The following is a 22,102-nucleotide window of genomic DNA, read 5'->3' as shown; positions in this document are numbered from 1 at the left end:
AAACTTGTGGGTAAGTAAGCTACTCCACTAAGGCCATTTCAAGTTAGTTCACTATTTGTATTTTTCTAACTAGAAAAAAAGGAATGTCTTGGAACAGGTGATGGTGGAAGAGAGCTCAGGGTCCCCTTTCTCACTCCCCACAAAAGCCTGCATTTATAGAAGGCCATGGACCCACCAGGTATTCAAGAAACACTTAAGGAAGATGAGAAAACAGGCCATAAGGAAGAACTGGAGTCCATGGTAGAGACCACAGTGGTTCAAATGGGTGTAGACGGTTCCATTAGCTCTCATAGAGCTGCACTCTGAGAGAGCAGTGAGGTGGGGTAGCAACAGCCCTGATCCAGAATCAGAAGTTAAAAGGCTGTGTTACCTTGGGCTAGTCACTTAACTTCTCTGAATTTTATTGACCTTAACTAAGAGGATCTTAGCTTAAGCTTTGGAGACAGACAAACCAGGGTTCAAATCCATTTCAGCCACAGATGAAATGTGCAACTTAATCATTAAATCGACTAGCTGAGGGCAACTTAACCAATTTGAGCCTCAGATTCCCTATCTGTAAAACCTACCTATCCTACAGAGTTACTGTTAGGATTACAGGCAATGTAGCTAATACTCCTAGCCAAGAGTCTAGCTGTATAGTGAATGTTCAGTATATGTTCTTATTATTCCTATTGTTCAAGACAATGCCTAGGTCTAATGCTGCTTCTGGCCCTAACATTGGAAAAACAATATCTCAATTGTGCATCCCCCTCACTAGATTATAAGCCCCATAAGGAACCTGTGTTCACCCCTGTGTAGTGAGATCATGGCAAAATCCCTGGCATATAGTAGACACTCAATAAAAACCTGCTGAATAGATGAACAAACTCTGTTGCACCAAAAGGCAACTGTTTTCTTAATCCAACTAGATCACATAGGTTCATTCCCGAAAGCACAGGATGCGTCTTATATGCATCTACAATTCTCATTGCCCCGTGTGCTAGGCCAGACAGAGAGTGCAATCCCTGAGCGCCAAGTGGGCAAAGGATTCTTGGGAATCAAGCCTCCCCCTGAAGCCCAGAGAGGCGGAATGACTTGCTCAAGCCACAATTCTGCCCAAGCCAGGACTTCCGCGGTGCTGCAGCACGGAAGGAGGGGGTGGTACCTACTTTCACAGCATAGGTGCTGCCGGGGTCCTCGGAGCACGTGGCACAGTAATAGATGGCGTCCCCCGAGTCACAGCAGGGCTTGTTGCAAGTCAGCTTGAAGAGCGACCAGTTGTTCTCGCTGAAGTGGAGCTCCTTCTTCTGGCCGCCCATGAAGAGGTCCTCGCACTTGGCCACCAGGCGGGCCAGGGACTGGGTGTAGAGGCCCCCCAGCTTGGCGTAGGTCCCCTCCTTGCTGCTGATGCTGCTCAGGAGACTGTGGAGCTGCAGCGGGGCGCTGCCCGCGGAGGCCTGGCTGGACACGCTCAGCCGGGAGGACGAGGCGGAGGCGGCCCCTGTGCACTGCGGCCCGGGGCTCCCGCGGCCGCTTTTGGTCCCCGCCAGCCCCGGCGCGGGGGCCCAGTGGCCACTGCCTTTGAAAGCTTTCTCCAGGGGCTCGGAAGAGGAGAAGCCGTGACGGTGGCGGTTCCCGGGGCTCAAGGAACAGCTAAAGTGAGACTCGTCGTGGACGTTGGTTTCCGAGTGGCTTAGGTTCAACTTGGGGCTCGCTGTCCGGGGCTTGGGGGAGCCCTGGGTCCAGAAGAAGCCGTCCGGAGAGGAGGCTGCCCGGCTCACTATCTTCTTCTGGGGGAGCGGAGGGGGCTGCAGGGGCCCGCCGGGGGACACGTCCTCAGCGGAGCCCGAAGGGAATGGCACGGGAGCAAAGAGCTGCTTCCCGCTGATCGTGGGCGAGTGAGCCGGCTCGTACGACGGACCTGCAAGGAGAAACAGAAACAATCAGGCCAAGGCCAAGGCCGCTTGGTTCCAGGGTCCTGCAGACATTTTTTTTTTTGTCAAAGCAATTAATTTTATTTCACTTCTTTTCTGTTTCTTGAATAGACAATATGTGCACAGTGGGCAAAAATCAAAGAATAGACAATATGTGCACAGTGGACAAAAAGCAAAATGGAAAATGGTATGCATTGACAAGTCTTCCTCCTACCCTGTCCCTTCTTAGCACCCAGCCTCTCTCATCAGAGAAAACCACTGCCAGAAGTTTGTCACGCATTCTTCCAACAATGCAAACAAATGCGCACACACACATTTACACGAGAGAGAGCCAACAGTGCTCACTGATTGGAATATTGCTTTTCTTTCACATCTCGCAGAGAGTTCACTTTAGATGCACGGAGCTATCTCTTTTAAACAACCATACCATCATATATCGTCATATGTGGTATCGTAATTTATTGAACCAGTCCCCCTGGGTGGACACTTATATTTTTTCAAATATTTTACAGTGTTGCAACAGCAATAACAAACTTGAACTGGATTGTTTAAAAAAAAAAGTCAGATTTATGGAAGGTATAACAGTTGACCTATAGTAAAATTCTTCCTTTTAGTGAAGTTCTTTGCATTTTCACAAACACCCTGCTGGCTTAGCGGGCAGGGCAGGTCCACAGGCATTTTAGAAGGATGGAAAATGTGATTTTATAAATGAGGAAACAGATCTTAAAACCTGTCCAGGCAGCACACGAGACGGGGAGAGGAGGGCGGGCTCTTACAAGGTGAAGGCCGGACCTCATTCTTCTTATCAATGTATAAAATGGAGGCTTCACAGTGAAACAAGAGTCTAAGTAAAAAATGTATAGTAAAGAGATGGGCACAACTGGACAGAGAAAAAAGCAGATTGAAATAATACTCACTTCCTTCATTCTAAGAACTAAGAACTCTCAGATGGATCTGCTATTTGAATAACAGAGTTTAGGGGAATAAAAGAAACATTAACCATATCCATAGGTTGTAAAATATATCCTATCATCCTGAAGCTTAAGATGTGAAAGAAATACAGGTCTTAGGTTCAAGGAAATGGGGACTTAGGATATGCCCTCCTCACTGAGTTCCCGGTGCCATGTCACCTTAGGGCAGAGCATGCAGTGTCTGTCTCTCTGCACTGCCCAGCTCGGCAGTGGGACTGGAATGAAAAAGGCACAATGCATGCAGAGGGTGGATGGCCACGTCCTTGGGCATGGTGGGCGCTGATATTCATGCCCCAGCCTCACTGACCGGGGCAGCACCAGTGGGTGACTGCAGGGGCCTCCTGCCTAGTACAACCTCCAATGCAGAGCTCTTGGGACCACAAAGTCGGAGCATGCAGCGTGTTGGACGCAGGATCTGAGAACCAATGGGATGGTGCAAAGAGCAGCCCCCAGGCAGCAGCCCCATGGCTGTCGGACCCCACATGGAGCCCATCCTAGACTCTCCCCAGGCTCAGGAGGCAGCACGATGCTTCTCACGCCCCGCTTGCCCTCTTTCCTGTCTGCAGTAGCAATCCCTTTTTCTTGCCAGTGTTTTATCAAGATCCTAGTTGCCCTTCCCACTTTACCCTGCTTTGTTAATGATAGGCAGGGCTCCTGGCGGCAAGGCTGAATGAGTGATTTATACCCCTGCCAGGAGGGCTCAGGTTAATAATAAATGGAGCAGCAGCGGCGCATTTGGGACCAGCCAGCTGTACACGCCCATGAATTTTCCCCTCAGTAGTCAGAGCAGAGGCTGCACACGCAGCAGCCAGCCACAGTGGGGGAGCTCCCGGCCGGCAGGCTCTGAAACCCTGGAGTCCAGGGGTCTGCCCAGCCCACGCCCCCACGAAAGCCACAGGAGGAGGCTGAAAAAGGGAGGGCAAAACCACCTACCTAGGAGGCTCTCAAAGGACAGAAAGTCTGAGCCACCAAACCCCCAGCCTGATGAGTAAGAGCCTTGGCCAGCAGGGAGCACACCTGCATTTCCTGACCTTTCTGCACCACCCAGGTGTCTGATCCTCAATTTATCATCAATGCGGCAGGGGCCGCGGGTGGGGGCTGCAGGTGGGGTGTGATCAGATGCCTGGTCCATGCTTCCATCAGCGTGGCAGTGACAGGGAAGGCCAGGGAGGTTGCTAACAAATCAGTTTCTTGGCTAGTCCCTTCTTTGAGCCTTAGGCTATTTCCCCATCTTTATTGGTTTCATCTTCCTCGTCTTTAAGGTGAGGCTTTTTGATGCCTCCAATATGTCCCTTTCTGCTTCTACCCTGATTCAAGGGTGAGCAGCAGAATGAAACCTTCACTAGCTGCTGGCCTTACCCAGCTGGGTTTCCTCGTTTAAAAATGACTGATTGCATCATTGGGAAGGCCCCTCCCAGCACTAATAGTCTATAATTTCAGCCACTCTGTCCATTTTCAACCTTTCCAAACATGCATTTTGTCTCAAAGCTGCCCCTGAGAGCGAACGCCTCCAGGCAGATGGTTATCTTGCTGCAATAGCTTCTCTCCCTACTTTGCACACCCCGTAGCCGGTAAACTTTGCAATCCGTAGGCAGAGCAGGAATCTCTAAATAATAATAATAATAATCTGTAATATTTCTTATTCCCTAGATTACCAAAGAGAATCAAGAGTTTGTGCTTTAGAGAGTATGGTAGGGCCCAGCACAGAGACGTGTGTTCAGGCAGCTGAGAGGAAGTGGTTTTCTCCTATACCCAGTGCTGTGTTCGCTTGCTTTTCTGTGGGAGCTTCGTTAGTCAGCGACTTTGATCAGATCTGTACCCCACAACTGCTTGGGTAAATCTGCCATGGGATATTAGTAATCTGGAGGGAGGCGTGGCTCCAAGGATTAGCACATGGGCTAGTTATTTATTTATTTATTTTTTTAGAGACAGGGTCTCACTCTGTTGTGCAGGTTGGAGGGCAGTGGTGCAATCATAGCTCACGGCAGCCTCAACCTCCTGGGCTCAGTGATCCTCCTGCCTCAGCCTCCAGAGTAGCTGGGACTACAGGGCCAGCTAGTCTGGAGAGCCACCATGCCTGGCTAATTGTTTTTATAATTTGTAGAGGTGGGGGTCTCTCTATGTTGCTAAGCTGGTCTTGAACTCCTGGCCTCAAGCGATCCTTCCCCCCTGATGTTCCAAAGTGCTGGGATTATAGGTGTGAGCCACTGCACTCAGCCAAGTTCATTTTTCTTCATTTCTTAGATGCTATGAGTTTGTTATCCAACAATCTGTAATATACGTACTCATCAGAGAATAGCACTGCATTAACAAACGCTCCTTAACCATGAACTCGCCCTGCACAAACCTTACCAGGTGAAGTAAGGCTCACTTGAAATGTGGACTTTACACGGGTAACTGGGCACTGTGTACACATATTATGATTTTTGCATTTGGAAAAAAAATGTGCCTGGTTCTGTGAGACCACCTTCTGAACCTGCAGCTGCTTGAAGTTCTCCAGATGTGGAAGGACAGCTCATGGAAGGTCATAATTCACTCTGGGAGCCCCCAGGCCCCTCGAATCCTGTAGCTTCTCAGGTGTTAATGTTCTCAGGGCTACTTTGAAATAGATGCTAACCTGTGGCCTTTCTAGATGAAACTGATTTCTCCACCACGTGATAAGCAGTCGTGGTCTTATGGGGGATCAGCGGTTACTCCTAAAGGCCCACTCTGTCTCTGTCATTTTCTTGACTCAACTTCGGGAACCACCTCTTCCTAAACACGGCAACATAGCAACTAGATTCTTACTATTTGTAGCGGCTGCCACACTCTGGATTTAGAAGAGCCAGAAAGAAGAGGGTAGAAATATGCCTTGCCACCTAAAATAGTCCAAAATTCACAGGCAAACCACCAGTTCAGAAAAAAATCTGCCTAAAAACTCCTGAACTACTTTGGTCAACAGCCCATAGTCTCAGGACTCCAATCCACGGGGACATGAGACTAATTCAAATATGTCCTGGTTTTATGCTGGTGTTAGGTGGCTGTTTCCAAAGTCTGGCTTACAATTAAGGGTATAAACAGGGTAAGAATGGAAAACACTTTTCTGGGAACTCTGCCTACGTTTTAGTTATATCAGTGATAGGTTTTTACTAATTTTGCATACTAGTTGGGCCAGAGGCTCTGAACCCCAGTTTCTAAGTTTTCCTTCTAATTTTCAATTCTGCATATAAAGGAGGTTTCCAACTATCCAGTAGAACATCCTATATCCCTTTATTCTAGTGGGAAGCTACACATCACATAAGGCACATTGGGTGGGATCGTAAAAAGACCTAGGGGAAGGGATGCTAGTTTGGTGTCATTCTGTTTAGAAAGCAGAGATGAGAAATCAGGATTGCAATGGTTGGAAAGAACAGCTTACCCCCTCTGCAGAAATGCAGGCCAAAAGTTCAAACGTGGTACTGTGAGGTTTTTCCTTATTATAGAGCCCTCTCTTCTTGTCGGGTTTTAATAGGTACTTTCATTGTTCTCTGCAGCCAAAATGAGAGCTGTGCTTACAGAGGAAGTGGTCAGTCCTGTTTTGGTTCTCTCTGTGCAAGGCTCTGCTATCTGACAGCAGCTGGGGCGGAGCAAAGGGCAGAGTCCCAGTGAAGTTTGCCCAAGCTCTTAGCTTGTGTGCTTGACCGGTCTCCAACTTCGAGTAAGGCAAAGTGAATGGAATTTTCTTTTGTTGGAAAAACTTGGAGTATTTATTCTATGGATTTTTTTTTTTAATGAGGATAATAGATTGTATAGCTGGAAATGGCCATATAGATTTATCCATTCATTCAGCCACTATTTCTTGAGCACCTACTAAGTGCAAGGCATAGGGGACAAAGCAGTTGGAGAAAACCTTGCCCGTTCCCTGTGGCCTAGTTCAGTCCCCTCATGTTAGAAGTGAGAAAACTAAAGCCATCTGCACAGGCACCTTGCCAATGGCATGCAGGAAGTGGCACTCACGCAGGTTTCTGCCAATCCCTTGAAGGGCAGGGACAGAGGGATGCTCTAACTTTACATGACACTTTTTCCTCCAAAGGAAAATTGTGCAACCTCTTGTTTGGTTCTACAATCAGAACAGGCCCAACATTAAACACAGAATTTTTTTTTTTAAAAGCAAAGCATTCCTTCAAAAGGAGCCTTTGCTTTTTCAAGAAGATAAACGTGGTCTGAAACTGGAATCATGTTATTAGCATTTTACAACTGGATGAAAAATGTAGCATGTGTGAGGAGTCTCTCCAGACCACTTAATCATCCCAGGAAACAATAATGAAGACAAGAATGTGATTTACATGCAAAAGAAGAGAAGCCCCATCTCAGTTTGGAAAAAAGGCTTTAGACACCTTGTAGGCCATGCCTACAGCCCAAGTGTGGTTCTGGAATTGTGATCTTTTCAATCTCCTAGTATAACATAATCATTAAGGGTTTTCTTCCAAGTTAGTAAAATTAAAAGTTAGTTCAATATGCTGGGGGGTTTTTTTGTTTGTTTGTTTTTGTTTTGAGACAGGGTCTCGCTCTGTTGCCCAGGCTAGAGTGCTGTGGCATCAGCCTAGCTCACAGCAACCTCAAACTCCTGGGCTCAAGCAATCCTTCTGCCTCAGCCTCCCGAGTAGCTGGGATTATAGGCGCGTGCCACCACACTGAGCTAATGTTTTCTATTTTTAGTAGAGATGGGGTGTATGTGTGTGTGTGTGTGTGTGTGTGTGTGTGTGTGTGTGTGTATCTCACTCTTGCTCAGGCTGGTCTCGAACTCCTGACCTCAAGCGATCCTCCTGCCTTGGCTTCCCAAGAGTGCTAGGCTTACAGGCGTGAGCCACCACACCTGGCCACCATATGCTGTTGATGGAAACACTTAGCTGCCACCTGCCACACTAGCTACTTTATTTCTTTATCTTCCCATCACCCATCTCTCCCCACCAGAACGCAAGCCGCCTGAAAGAAGGGACTGGAAGTTTGTTTCCACTGCTGGGTCTTCAGCATCTAGTATTGCACCCAGAATAGAGTTTGCATTCAACAAATATCTATCAAATGAATGATAGAACTAACACACATTTATATATAAACTGCCTGGCATTATTATTAAGCAAAATAAGCTATTGTCAAAATATTTAATTAACTTTCTGTACCTCTGGTTTGCTAGCTATAAAGATGAGAATAACTACACTGCCCTGGTACAGACATTCTCGTGAGTTTATACCTAGATACACTGTATTGTTAGACTTCTTATCTCTTGCTGGTGCCGATGGTTTCAGTTCAACAGAGAACTTTCTAATCTCCTCTAATCCCCTGCATTCAAAAATGTTTGTTGAACTGCTGAACTGAATTTTAATGTTATCCTAAATCAAAGAGGGACATGATCTCCATGCGACATTAGGTTTGCATATTTAGAAGGAACCGCTTAAAGCACAAGAGTGTTCTGATGACATTTCTGATGATCATTCCACCGAACATTTCCCTCTCTTATGCATCCACCCGTTCCCTGCAGACAACCTTCCCCTGGCAGCCTTCGTGGATCTGTCCTGACACTTGCAGTCTGTCCTTCCCCAACTCAGCACACACCAAACAACTGCTTAGGCAAATTTTTCCTTCCACTGAGTTGACTCACTGTGCAACTGAACTGCCCGTGTGGACAAATGGGATAGCAAATGTGCCGGGAGAAATCTGCAATCTGATACAAGTATAAAGAGGTGAAATTAATATGGATACAAAAATGACATTTTGTCACCATAACATTTTAGGATTAACTCCTGTTTTTAAATATGGAACAAAGCTATAGATTTCAATTATGTTTTTCTTATAAAATGGAAAACTTTACTTTTTGCCCTAAAACCTGAATAGCAGATCACTCACTTTAACCATTAACCCTGATAAATTTCCAAGAAGTTTACACAAACTTCTATTATGCCATGTCCTGGGGTGACTTTTTCCCTTAACTCACTCAGGGATACAAAAAGTCAACAAAATGCATTGTTTCCATTAGTGAATTTTTACTGACCAAATAAATGTACAGTCTAACAGTATCTTTTGACTTAATGTATAATTTTAGAGAGGCAGACGCTGTGTGCAAGTTTCAAAGAAGGTCAGCTTGAACTGATTCTGTTTCTTCTCGTCTGACCCACTGTCTCAATGTCGGTACTAGAGCCCACATGGTAACTAACGTGGTGAATGGGTAAATATTTCAGCTACAAGATAAAAGACAGTAAGGACTCATGGGACTGAAAGCTAATTGTTCAATAACAAATTCAAAAGCAAGCTGCCCTGGTAAATGGTGAGTAAGCTGAAAGACTTCTCACATTATATGACCAGTGGCTCTGTATATATTCCAGATTAATGCTTGAGACGTTAAAAAAGAGAGAGAGAATGAATGAGTGAATGAATGAATGAATATGCCCCTTTGGTCTCTTGCCAGTTTCAAAACAGGGTTCCAGGTACAGAGCCACACCCAGGAGCAATAGATAAAAGTGGTTGTCTCTACAGGGCCAGAGTCCAGTGACAAGGTACATGTCTTCTTGTTGATCTAGGAATCCAAATTTTGAAGTGCATTTCCACTGAATAACTGGCTTGTGATAAAGGAATACCATGAAAATACGTTCATTTTAATTCATGCTACTGAGAAACGAACATAAATGTCTGAATTAGGTACCCACGCTGTACTCACAAACCTTCCGCGGCTCCCTGTCTCTCACCTCCCCAGATTGCTGTGTAGGGCCTCGTACGATCTAGCCCCCGGCTTCCCACCAACCTCATGTCCCCCTTCTCCTCACCTGAAGCGTGTCAGACAGGTCTCATCCTTTTCTGGGCATGCACTGCCATGCCTGTTCCTGTTTTATTATTAATATTTCCTTAACCTGGAAAGCCCTCTCCTCCTCACCCCTACCTCCCCCAGTTCTAACCACCCTTCAGACATGAGCTGAAGTCCCACCTTCTCAAAAAGCCCTCCCTGAAGCCCCCACCTCCACCCCCACCCCCAATAGGTCTTCATTGATTCTCTGTCTTCTGGAAGCCTTTAGAAAGGTGTAGAAGCACTCATGTTCTGGGCGGCCCAGTTTCCTACCTTATTCCATCCACCCATGTGTCATGCATTTTAACCACCTTTTTCCTAGCTAGTCCTTAAGAGCCCTGAGGCCAGATGTCATAATTTACTGGTTCAGAGAAGCAAAGTGTTGAAACAATGAAGTCTAGTTCTCGTAATACCCGCTGGCTGGTGGCTGATGGAAGGGTCCATTATAGGTCACTTTCTCAGAACTGGTCACAGTCCCCAAGAGACCACATCGGAGCTGACCTGCCCAGGATCTAATGGCTGAGATGCCCAGCCCTCTATGGAGTAATTTGCCTCGTTGAATTTTCTGTACAATGGGATGGGAAAAGGAAGAAGATAGGAGCCTAGAAAAAATCTGCAGAAAAAGAAAATCCTTTTTTGCTCCATTCTTCCCAAATCAAGGCTAAGATATTTCCTGTTTTTATGCGTGAGCTATCAGAGCTTTCCCATTGGAACACACCACAGACTGACTTACAATGCAAGCTTTTTCCCTAGCCGCTACCTATCTTTTAGATAGACAAACACTGCTAACAGTAAATTCATGATGGAGGCCTCTACTGCAGAATTGCCTACTGAGAAGAAATACTTCCACAGGAATGAGAAAGGAAGTCATGCCAGCACGTGTCTAAACCCAACACGCTAATTGATGCACGTGGAAGAGACTCACGGGAGGGGACACACACACACACACACACCAAGAATGTTGAAAGGGTAAGAGGTTTTAAATATCACCCATCCAGGCCACAAGGACAGAAAAACAAAAGTTCCTTTACAGGGACATGCCCAATCAAATGTACCCACATATTGCAACTTAGAGCTGGGTCCAGAAAGTCAGATGGATGGTGGCCTAATGAAGCCTCCATGCCAATTCAACATGTATGTAAACACCTGCTCTGTGCAAGTAAGTGTGTGGGAGAGAGACAGAAAGAGAGAAAGGACATTGACACAGAGGGTGACTTGTGGCTAGTAAGCATCCAACCCCCTTAGAACTAACCCTGAGGATAAAAATGGAGAACAGACCTATACATAGAGAGTTACCCAAGAAATCAGGAGCCTTTCAGTATCTTTCAACCTCATCTTCCTCCCACCTTGCTGCCATGCTAATGTGCTTATAACTGGCGATGGCACCGTGGATGAGGTGGCTTGTCACATACTCAATAGGAAACTAACTTCCACTGCTCCTTGGGAAAGTCATGCTTCCATGGAGAAGGCAGGACCGAGACAGCAGGCTTTGCACAGCCCTTCTGAAGCCTGGCGACCAACCCAGGACTGGCCTTGCAGGTCCACGAGACCCTAAGCCTCTCTGTCAAGGTCAAGTGTGTTACCTCCATCGCTGCAGGTCCTGGAGTCCGAGGCCAGGCTGTCCGTGGAGCCGGTGGTGAAGCTGACGTGAACACCCCTGAAGGATGGGCTGAGGCTCTCTGCAGAGCCCTGGCTCACTTTCTCCAAATCAGAGCTGCTCTTGTTCATTTTTAAAAGGTGCCTGGAAAAGGTAGGAACAAACAATAAATGCAGTTCATTTGGTTTCCATTCAGAAACCAGGCTGATGGATCGTGAACCCACTGGGCTCTTGAAACCCGGCCAATGTCAGCAAGTTTAACATAAAATATTCTGGGGGTAGAGAATAGAGGCTCTTCGGAATCCTTATGCACATGAGTGGCAGGAGACTTCCCGAGTGTGGTTAGGAGGAGTGAGCTTATTCCATTTAGACAAACACCCCGATTCTGACTTGGAAAGAACTGCCTTCGTGTTCTGATCCCATATGCCAAAATATTTATGTCATCAATTATATCCTGTGTAACATCTCTACAAAGAAAAATCAAAACATTATCATGCAAGCCAATGTATAGAGATATACAGATATTAGGTAGTTTTGCAAGATCCCAAGACAAGAGCATTGCAAACTAGGCCTAAAAATGTGGAATTTCTTTTTTCTTTTTCTTTCCTTTTTTTTTTTTTTTTTGCCTTGTACTCTTTTGCCATAGTTTCAAAGGGTCTAGGTTGTTCCTTGGAATGAAGGAAAACTTTATTTAAATTTTACCCAGACTTCCAGGGAAATGCTTAGATAGAATCAAGTTGACATAACCCTTGTTCCAGAACTATAGAATCTGCCCTTTGGTTTTCTATGAAATCTTTTTTTGCATCTCTAAGACATCATTACCAACATATCAGGGACAGGAATACCAACTCCATGAAAAAAGAACTCACCTTGGGGAAAATAGTTCCATTATGAGGTAGAATGTTGAGCTTATTGATTTCTCCTTCCCCCTTTCCAAGGACCACATGAATATTCACTTCTGACCTGACATTTTCACCATGAAGGGAGATAGATCACGATCAATCTAGCTCTTTCCCTGCTGGTGGTAACCCACATTTGTCCAAACTGATATTTCCTGTTCCTACTATAGCAGATCTATATCTCACCATCTGTTATAGGAAATACACAATACAGTATTGATTTGCCATCAGAACTGCCTTATTTAATGCATATGACCTTACAGTTAAGAATTGATTCATTGTTCTTTGTGTTCAACATTGCCTGGCCCTGTGTTAGTTTTCATAGTCCCTGGAATCCCTTGTTTATTAGAGAAAAGTTTAGAGACACTTTGCTTGCTGCCATGAAAAGGGCTCTTTAGAAAACATGTCCCTCTCGCCACTCCCAACCCTTAGAATCACATTTTAAAAATGTTTTAAAGCTGTCAAATGTAAGTGTGACAGTTCTTGTAATATAATCCAATTGTAGTCTTTATATTTCAGTATCGCTGTTGGGATCTCGGAAATATCCAGTCCTTAGGGAAGGCTATGGCAGATGATCTTTATTTAACCCTCTGGCAAAATACAATCATAGAAAGTCTCATACAATCTTTTTATCCCCATTGGATCCATCACTAATGGTTTTCTTAGAGGAAGCCAGAGTATGAAATGATGAATAATGACAACTCCTCAGTCTAGGACAGAAGCCAGTTCTGTGGCAATCTCTGCCCCCTCCAAGGTGGTCTCTAGAGTTTCTCACTCTTCAGGCCCAGAAACTCAGCAAGGGAGAAACTGCAGCATCATGGCTAGTGAGACAGTTCCCCATGCAACAAACTTAAAAAAAAAAAAAAATCAATGAACTGTATATAAATAGAAAAAACAAACAAAAATACATAAATATGTGTATATGTGAGCAGCATATATATATATTCATATACATATGTACACACACACACACACACACACACACACACACGATTATTTAAAGTAACAACCAAGCTTGAAAGAAAGAAAAATTCTCAGGTGCCAAATACACAGAGGAAACTTAGTATCAGAGCAGTAAAAGGAACGTGTCTATACTAAGCATGTGTTTGCTGTAGGTTTTGGTAGATACTCTTTATTAGGTTAAACAAGTTTGTTTCTATTCCAAGTCTTCTAAGAATTTTGTATTCTTAAATCATTTATAGTTTTTAGATATTGTCAAATGCTGTTTCTATATCTATGGGAAAAATCATATCATTTTTCTCCTTTATTCTGTTAATGTGATGAGTTATGTTAATGGCTTTTCTTAAATTAAACCATGCTGGCATCCTTTGCATACACTTATTTTTACTACACATGGCTAGATTCATTTTTATTAATGTTTAGGATTTTTGCATTTACATTCAAATAGAGGCTAGCCCATAATTTTTCTTTCTTGTCCCATCCTTGTCCAGTTGTGATATAAAGGTTCAATTAGAATCACAAAATGAATTGAGTAACTTTCTCTCTTTTTCAATTATCTCATCTAGTTTTTATAAGATAAGCATGAAGTGTTCCCTGAAAGATTGCTAAAATTTGCCTGTGAAACCATTGAGGCCAGTTACTCTATAAGTGAGATCGGTAAAGATTTGGTTCTGATAAATCTAGGAGCAATATGTTGAGGACAGAGATCTAAGAAACAGACCCTGTACACAGGAACTTGCTATGTGACAAAGGTAGCATTGCATTGAGGGGAGGGTGGCCACACCAGTGCGTGGTATTCACAGCAGCTATTTATGGAAGAAGAAAAAACAGAAGTAGAGCTGGATCTCACACCATATTTTTTTTTGTGTGATGAGAAAAAAAAAAACAACACCAAATTTTAAATGTTACAAGAAAATATCAGAGAAAATCTTTGTGAATGTGGGGGTAGGGAAGGATTTAAGCTCTTAAATAAGAGCTTAAAAAAATAGAAATATAAAAGATAGATAAGTTTCACTACTTTAAAATTTAAAACTTCTGTCTGATAAAATAAAAGACACCGTGAAGAAAGTGAAAATACAAGCCTTGGAGTGGGCAACTCACATCTTTGCAACCCACGTAACTCAAAGTATTGGTATCCAAAATGTAAAAAGAATGCCTATAAAGCTAAGAAACAGATAAATGATCCCATTTTAAAAAGAGCAATGGAAATGAACAGGCAACTCACAAAAGAAGAAACATGAAAGGTCAGTCAACACATGAAAAGATGATCAAACTTACTAATAATCCCATTATAAATAAAACAAGATTTCGTTTCACACCTGTCAGATCAGATCAGAGCGGCAATATCAGGTATTGTTAAGGGTATGAGAAAAGGGGAAGTGTGTTGCACTGTGGAACTGTAGACTGGTAAACACACACATGTACACATACAAACACACAGGATAAGAATTTGATGCATCTTGTAAAGTTAAATATGCACATTCCTATAACCCAGTCTCTCTATTTTGGGGTGTATATTCTTGAGTAATGTCATTCAAATCGCTAGTACTGAATGAACAGCTAAATCATTTTAATGGGTCACCACAGTTATTGACCAGTAGTTTATTTTAACAAAACAATGCAGACCAGAAAATATGAAAATATACCATAAGAATTTGTGAAATTTTGTTTTGTAAAACTTTTGTTTCAGATGGGTGTGTGTGTGTGTGTGTGTGTGTGTTGGATCAGATATTAAGTATATTTCTTATTGTGGGTCATGGTTGAAAAGAAAAGGCTAAAAATCACTGCTGTAGAATAGGAACCAGCAAACTTTTTTTTAAAGGGTCACATGGCAAATATTTTAGGCTAATGGGTCATACAGACTCTGTTGCAACTATTCGATTCTGCTGTTGTAGCAGGAAAGCAGCCACAGACAATATATAAATGAATGGCATGTTTTCCAATAAAACTTTATTTACAAAAAAAGATGTCCAGCATGCAGGCAATGGGTTATAGACACCTGCTCTAGAACAAGCTTGTCCAATAGAAATATAATGCAAGCCATATATGCAATTTTAAATTTTCTAGTAGCCACATTAGGGAATGTAAAAGAAATAGATAAAATTAATTTTAGTAATATATTTAAACACCATATGTTCAAAATATTGTCATTTTAACCTGCAATCAATATAAAAATTTATGAGATATTTTATATATTTTTTCATTCTCAGTCTTCAGAATCTGGTATGCATTTTACATCTACAGCACACTGAAATGCAGACTAACCACACCTTGAGCTAGCAGCTACCATACTGTACAGCACAGATCTAGAGGAACTCTCATGCATGGACAGGGGTGTTCAGTGTTATGAATACCAAAAATAAAATTGTAAACAGTCCAATTATCCATCAGTAAAGGAATGGATAGGCCAGGCATGGTGGTTCACGCCTGTAATCCCAGCACTCTGGGAGGCCGAGGCGGGCAGATCGCTCGAGGTCAGGAGTTCGAGACCAGCCTGAGCAAGAGCGAGACCCCGTCTCTACTAAAAATAGAAACAAATTATCTGGCCAACTAAAAATATATATAGAAAAAAAAATTAGTCGGGCATGGTGGTGCATGCCTGTAGTCCCAGCTACTCGGGAGGCTGAGGCAGGAGGATTGCTTAAGCCCAGGAGTCTGAGGTTGCTGTGAGCTAGGCTGATGCCACGGCACTCACTCTAGCCCGGGCAACACAGCGAGACTGTCTCAAAAAAAAAAAAAAAAAAAGTATTTACAAAAGACTCAAGTACAGTGTGATACTATTTATATACATTTTAAAACCTAACTCTATATATTTTATGGATCACATAATAAAATGTAAACGATACTCAACAACTTCAAGAAAATGATTGCTCTGAGTAGCAACAGGAAGTTGAAATGGAAATTGGACAGGGAGGGATCTCCCACTGGAGCAGTAGTATTTTATTTTTTTTAAATCTAAAACAAATGCCAAAATGTTAATATATGAAAAATCTTAGGGACACCTGCATGTCAGTTATTCTTTGAACTTCATTGTATGCTTGAAATATATGATGCATTGAAAATGAACATTTCTAGTGGGAAAGAAAATCACCAGCATCTGAATGAGCCGGGCATGGCCACTCCTACCGAACCGCTGTTGTGTCTCTGAGTCGAGGAACACACAGAATAACAGGGTGGGATTTCCAGCAGGCCCCACAGTGGGAACAGGCATGCTCAGAATAGCCTTGTGGATGGAAAACGTTACTTACAGACCCAGCAACTCTTCTAAGACTTTGGGATTAATTCTTTGGACTAGAAGGAAGAAGTCACAGGGGAAGACTCGCACCAAGTGAATGCATACAAAATCAGTCTATCTATGATTACAGGATAAATTCTCTGCAGTGTGTGTGTGTTGGAAAGGCAGGGGGCCTCCAGAAGTAGACTTTGTTGCAGTCTTTGTTGGATACTAAATCTTAGTATCCAAGCCACAAGTGGCATTTTCTTGCCTTCTAGAGATATCACTGCTGCTTCTCCACTGGAAAAGCTCAGGAAGTCCAGGTTCTCACCTGGTAGCTAAAACCCAATGGGCATTTGGAATGCTCAGTTATACATGGCGAGCGAACATGCTTTCTGATACACACGTGGGTGACCCTTTTCCTTAACAGCAACATCTTAGGACTGATGCCTCTTTCACACGAACTGCAACAAAAAGCTTCCACCCTGGAAACCCGTGCAATCTGCACTCTTTGAGAATTGCTACTTTAATTAGAGAATGAGCAAAACCACATCAAATTTCAAAATGAAAGGCAAGCTTGTCATCAAAGCGGAGTCTTAACAATCAAGTTGTTTTGTGTCTTCAGTCTGTGTGTGCAATAGACTTCTTAAGGATCCCTGGAAAAAAAAAAGGCTTAATATTCCCAAGGTGACTTTTCTGAGCCCTAATGGACCGTTCTGTCAGATGTGCAGCCAAATGACAATCTGAGTGCACTCAACAACGTAGAGCAAGACTATACTTATTTTTATAAAAGGCGCTTTCCCCTCATTAAGGATAATTTGATTTGTCTTTCATAAAACCGGTGCAAACCATCTAAAATGAAATCTGATGTCATGTAGTTGAAGGAAGTGGCTTCAATGCACAAAAACCGCATACTCTGGTCTTTCCTCTTTGGTTGGTGAATAACATTCTTATCAGCTACAGCGAGGGTATGGCCTCCACAGATGTCTTTGCTCACTCGGTGTGATAAAAAACGACTTGTTCTTGCTCAGACTTCCTTTCCTGCCTCCCACTGTTGATTACACACAGTCGCAGGAGGGCAGGGTGAAATGCATGGGCCGGTGGCGCAGCCTCATCAGAGACTCAGCCCTGCAGCTGCTCCCCAGTGCTCTGAGAATGGCTTTTCCCCCCATTGTCCTTAGACACGGAGGGCTTGCCAGAGTGGTCTCCAAACTATGTTGGTGAAAAGCTGGAAAAAAATGAATCTAGCCGGAAGAACCATCTGCCAGACTTCCTCATTCATAGGAACAAGCTTCATCTAAAAATACCCCCCGAGCTTGCAGAATGAGAGCTTTCAGAGTGTCCACAATCCCCGACGGATGCCGGTCCCTGTGTGCGGCCCAGAGCGTATCTCAGACTCCACATAGCTGCTAGAATCCCCCTGCGACAGCACAATTCAGAGTGTGGCTGAGGTCAGTTTTCCTTCTCACTGCCCTGACTGTTGTTCAAGAGTTCACGTACATTTGGCTGAGAGCCTTTTTCTTGCCTCTGGAGCGGAACGTTTGGAAACCCCAATAACGCTCGCACGCAGTTTGAGACCCGCTCTCTGAGCTCCAGCACACATTCGCACCAGCAAGTCTCGGGATTGGTCACATTGACTACTGAGTTTAGGGACGATTTGGAAAAGACCCAAAGAAAAGTTTTAAAGAATACAATGAACGCTCTGAAAGCACAAACCAGTTAAAAAAATTCTATACACCTTTTTTTAATTACAAAGGAGAAGCGAAAAGACTTGTTTTAGACTCAAATGATCAACAAATGCCTCAATGAAACAATGAGAACCTCTTACCATCCTAGATTCTGGCCCGTGGTGCCGTCCTCATCCCAGGGCCCTGTGACAGGCTGGGCCAGTGACTTCAGGGTCCCATGGAGCAGCCCCTGGGAGTAAAGGGCCAGCTTCAGAGGCAGCCGGAGTGGCTTCCCGGGCTGCTGTGACTTCACCAGCTCAGAGCTCTCCGTTTCCCCTCAGTTCCCCTCTGACTTTTCTATAAAATGCACTTCCTGCAAAAGCACAGGAAAACAGGGACGGCTCTGCCTCTCTGACTTGCAGTTTTCAATCTTCAATTGTCTTATTGGGCTGCATGATTAGAAGCAATTCAAATCTGCTCCAGAAAACATTCAGTTTCTCCCCGTTTATTCCCTACTATGTAGCCACGTTCGCTGGGCGAGTAAGAACACCCCTTTTTAACTTATGCCTGGGTTACCTGCAGTGTGTGCTCTGTCTCATGTATCCTGAACACCATTCCCAGGTTTTTCACTGTTAATTAGTGACTGCCTACTCTGTGCCCAGCGCTGTGCTAGGTGTTGCAGAGGCAATGCTGAGCAGAGGTGCACAGTCTCTGTGCTTCAGCGAACCTACAACCTAGAAGAGAGGTATTTATCAAACTCCTCTAGAAAGGTCCACATCTTTAGAAAAGATTTGCAACCTTGGGGTAGACCACCCTGATTCAAAATCTTTCTAAAATACTGCTCTCAGAATGCTGGTGGACCCTGTCAAATCCTACATGGAGGCTGGGCACAGTGGCTCACACCTGTAATCCTAGCACTCTGGGAGGCCAAGGTGGGAGGATTGCTTGAGCCCAGGAGTTTGAGACCAGACTAAGAGTGAGACCCCCATCTCTACTAAAAAAAAAAAAAATAGAAAAAATTAGCTGGGCAACTAAACATAGAAAAATTAGCCAGGCGTGGTGGTGTGTGCCTGTAATCCCAGCTACTCGGGAGGCTGAGGCAGGAGAATTGCTTGAGCCCAGGAGTTTGAGGTTGCTGTGAGCTAGGCTGATGCCACGGCACTCACTCTAGCCCAGGCAACCTAGCGAGACTCTGTCTCAAGGAAAAAAAAAAAAATCCTACATGGAGCTCTCACAGGATTCTCAACTTTGGCCACCATATTGGATGGACTCAGGTCCTCTGTGGTGACAGAAACAGAAACACACATCTCAGATTTTTTGACAATCTCCACTTCAGAAAAAAAATGTAGAACCATTTTGGTGAATATACTACTACTTCCCTTCACAAATCCTTTGCTTCATGAAAGCTCATCTTTGCCTTTCGATTGCCCCCAAAGCACCAAAGCATTCCTTCTCCCCCAGTACCAACCAGGCTCAGAGAAAACACTCCTCTCTTCCCTTCAAACCTTTCCTATCCTCAAGATCCAGCGTCAGTTTCACTTACCTACAAATTCCTCCCAAACTATTTCAGGTCTTCTCTGACCTGTCTCATCCTTCTGGAACTGACACTGAACTGGGTGTGAATCACATCACTGAGCATTTGGTTCTAATCCTGGTCAGGTTATTCTAATTGTTTCATGTGAAATAGGCTTGTTACCACCCCCAGAATTATAAATGGCTGGAGAGCTGTGTCACAGTTGGGACGTGCCGGAACACAGAGTAATTATTAGATACTTCTTGATTAAGTTTATCTGCCTCTATTTCAATACCCTGTGGCATCTGGGAGAATAAATGTTTCCTTTAAGAAAGAATTACATTTGCCCAGCAAAATTTGCAAAAGGCAGGAACACAGAGCAACAAATAACCATCAGGATTACTTGATTCAATAGCTGAACCTTTTTCATATTCACAAAATACAGCAGTCCTAAAATAGCCTGAATTTGCAAAAGTCTTGCAGTTTTCAAATGGGTTTTTCTCCCCCAAAAGATGGGATGAGAAAGGCAGATAACTAAGCTGGAAGGGTTTTTATTTTTTATTTTTGCCTCTGGTGCTTTTTGATGACAATGCTAAGGAAGTTATTTTGTAAGTACCTAAGTGCCACCTGAAAAAACTGCCAGGGCCAGTCTGCTCCAGGGTGTGTTTCCCCCACTGATTTATTAGCACGTATAAATACAGAACAGCAGTTTCATCTGTGGTCAGATGACCTCTGCAGGCCCCATGGTGCAGCCCTATTAATTTGCATTTGCAGTTAATGCACTAGTGATTCTTCTGGGGCTCCACAAATTTAACAGTGCAAACCACTTAAACACAGGAACAAAGCCATAGTTACGTTAAAAGATGCACATACACACACACACACACACACACACACACACACACTTTTGGGTTACTAGTTGGTTTTAGTCAAGGATAAAAGTGCTTAAGTTGTTCAAATGGAAATTTACAAGCATTTACCCTGACTATATAGAGATCCACTTTGGCATTCAGAGATACAAATATATATATATTTTTAAATGACCATTCAGTTCTCAGAAAAGCAAAATCTTTTATTTGTGGCCCCAGCCTGCATGGCTGTGGACTTTCCCAGAGAGGAACTGGGCCACCTGGTGCAGAAGTGAGGAAGGCAGATGTTTGGGATTATTTAGGTGTTTGAGGAGGTTCCAACTAAGGCTGAAGGCAGGGAGCTGGAGCTTTGGAGGGGCAGGTAAGAGAGTGTTGAAGTACTAGGGAGTTCGACCCCGTCACCTGTCCCCTACACTTTTATCTCCAATATGATCGCCTGAGAATAACAAGTCTCCAAGCCACAGCCTGGAAGGTCAAGAAGGAAGCTCTTACAGCTGTTCACACGAGAAGAGCAGATGGGAAGCGAAGGAGATGAAAAAAAGAAGAACAAATGGGAACTGAAGACAGAGCAACTGTGATCCACAGGCAAGCAGTGAGGCAGGGCGCTCTGCAGCCTTTGGAAAGAACAGCTATGCCGGCACTTGAATAACTTCCTGGACGGATTTCAGTCGCCCGCCCGGGAAGGCCAGTGCTGTGGTGGTTAAGAGTGTGAACACTGGGACCCCATTGCCTGGATTCGGGTCCTGGCTCCATTGCTTACTGGCCATGTGTCTCCGAAAAGGCATGAAATCTCTCAGTGTTTCAACTTCCTATCTATAAAATGCAGATTTCATAGGGCTGTTAGAAAGATTCAATGAGTTAATATTTACAAAGTGCTAAAAACAGTGTACACGGAAAGTGCTGGTTAAATAGAAAGATGGATGGATGGATGGATACACAGAGAGATGACTTCAGCAGCTTCCAGAATTCCAAAAAGAATTTCATAATTCTTTCTGAAACCATCAGATGGTAAATATTTTACCCTACCTCGATGTCGCTCCTTTTACAATATTTAAAAAATACTCAAAGAAAGATAAGCAGGCTGATGCTTTGAGGTCATGAATTATTTTAAAATAACCAAAAAGACTTCATTTGTCCATCCACCAGAGCTCATTTTGAATGTGCATGTGCAAGAGCTTGATAATTTATAGCATAGCCTCAGATCCAGCGGCTGGAACGCTCCACAGTTAATCAGGTTGTTTAGCTTTAGCACTTCACTTTCATTATATGAAAACCTACAACCACTTTTATGACATCTGCCTGCCGTCCCCTTGCAAAAAAGAATCTCCCATGTACCTTTAGCATCCTAAGACTCCTCCTCCCTTCACCCCACCTCCTCATCCCCAGCCCACACACCCCTGCTAGTTGACTAAACCAAAACAATAGTGAGTCGTTACCAACTCGGGAGTCACTGCGGTTCTGGTCCTGATCTTTTCCTATTGGAATCCATCCAGCAAGATCAATTGTGGCTGACCAGAGTCTTTTGGTTTCTGGACTATTGGTTTTGGCAACCCTGCTCTCAGAATTCTCAGACCCTCCTTTTCTTGATTCGGCGAGTATTTCAAGTCCATTTTTGTTGACTCAGCTTCTGAGCTGAAATGTTTGACTTAAGAAATCTGTGTGTATTTATACTAGACTTCATTTCTACCATCCCAGCTTGGCAAGCT

The 22,102-nt window shown here is 43.8% G+C and overlaps 1 protein-coding gene across 4 annotated transcripts in view; it reads right to left on the bottom strand.

The window, feature by feature from the left end:
• Positions 1-22,102, bottom strand: part of PRAG1 (PEAK1 related, kinase-activating pseudokinase 1) — a 47,705-nt gene that overhangs the window by 8,198 nt on the left and 17,405 nt on the right. For all 4 annotated transcript variants that reach the window (XM_045535347.1, XM_045535344.1, XM_045535345.1 and 1 more), the window contains exons 4-5: positions 11,261-11,418; positions 1,149-1,900 (exon numbers count right to left, since the gene is read on the bottom strand). In XM_045535347.1, the coding sequence (XP_045391303.1) occupies positions 1,149-1,900; positions 11,261-11,418 (910 nt within the window). The remainder of the gene's footprint in view (positions 1-1,148; positions 1,901-11,260; positions 11,419-22,102) is intronic.

The sequence above is a fragment of the Lemur catta genome, chromosome 22 (assembly GCF_020740605.2).
Source record: "Lemur catta isolate mLemCat1 chromosome 22, mLemCat1.pri, whole genome shotgun sequence".
Lineage (NCBI taxonomy): Eukaryota > Metazoa > Chordata > Mammalia > Primates > Lemuridae > Lemur > Lemur catta.
Note: the sequence above shows the minus strand (reverse complement) of the source record. Positions and strands in the feature narration are given on the sequence as shown.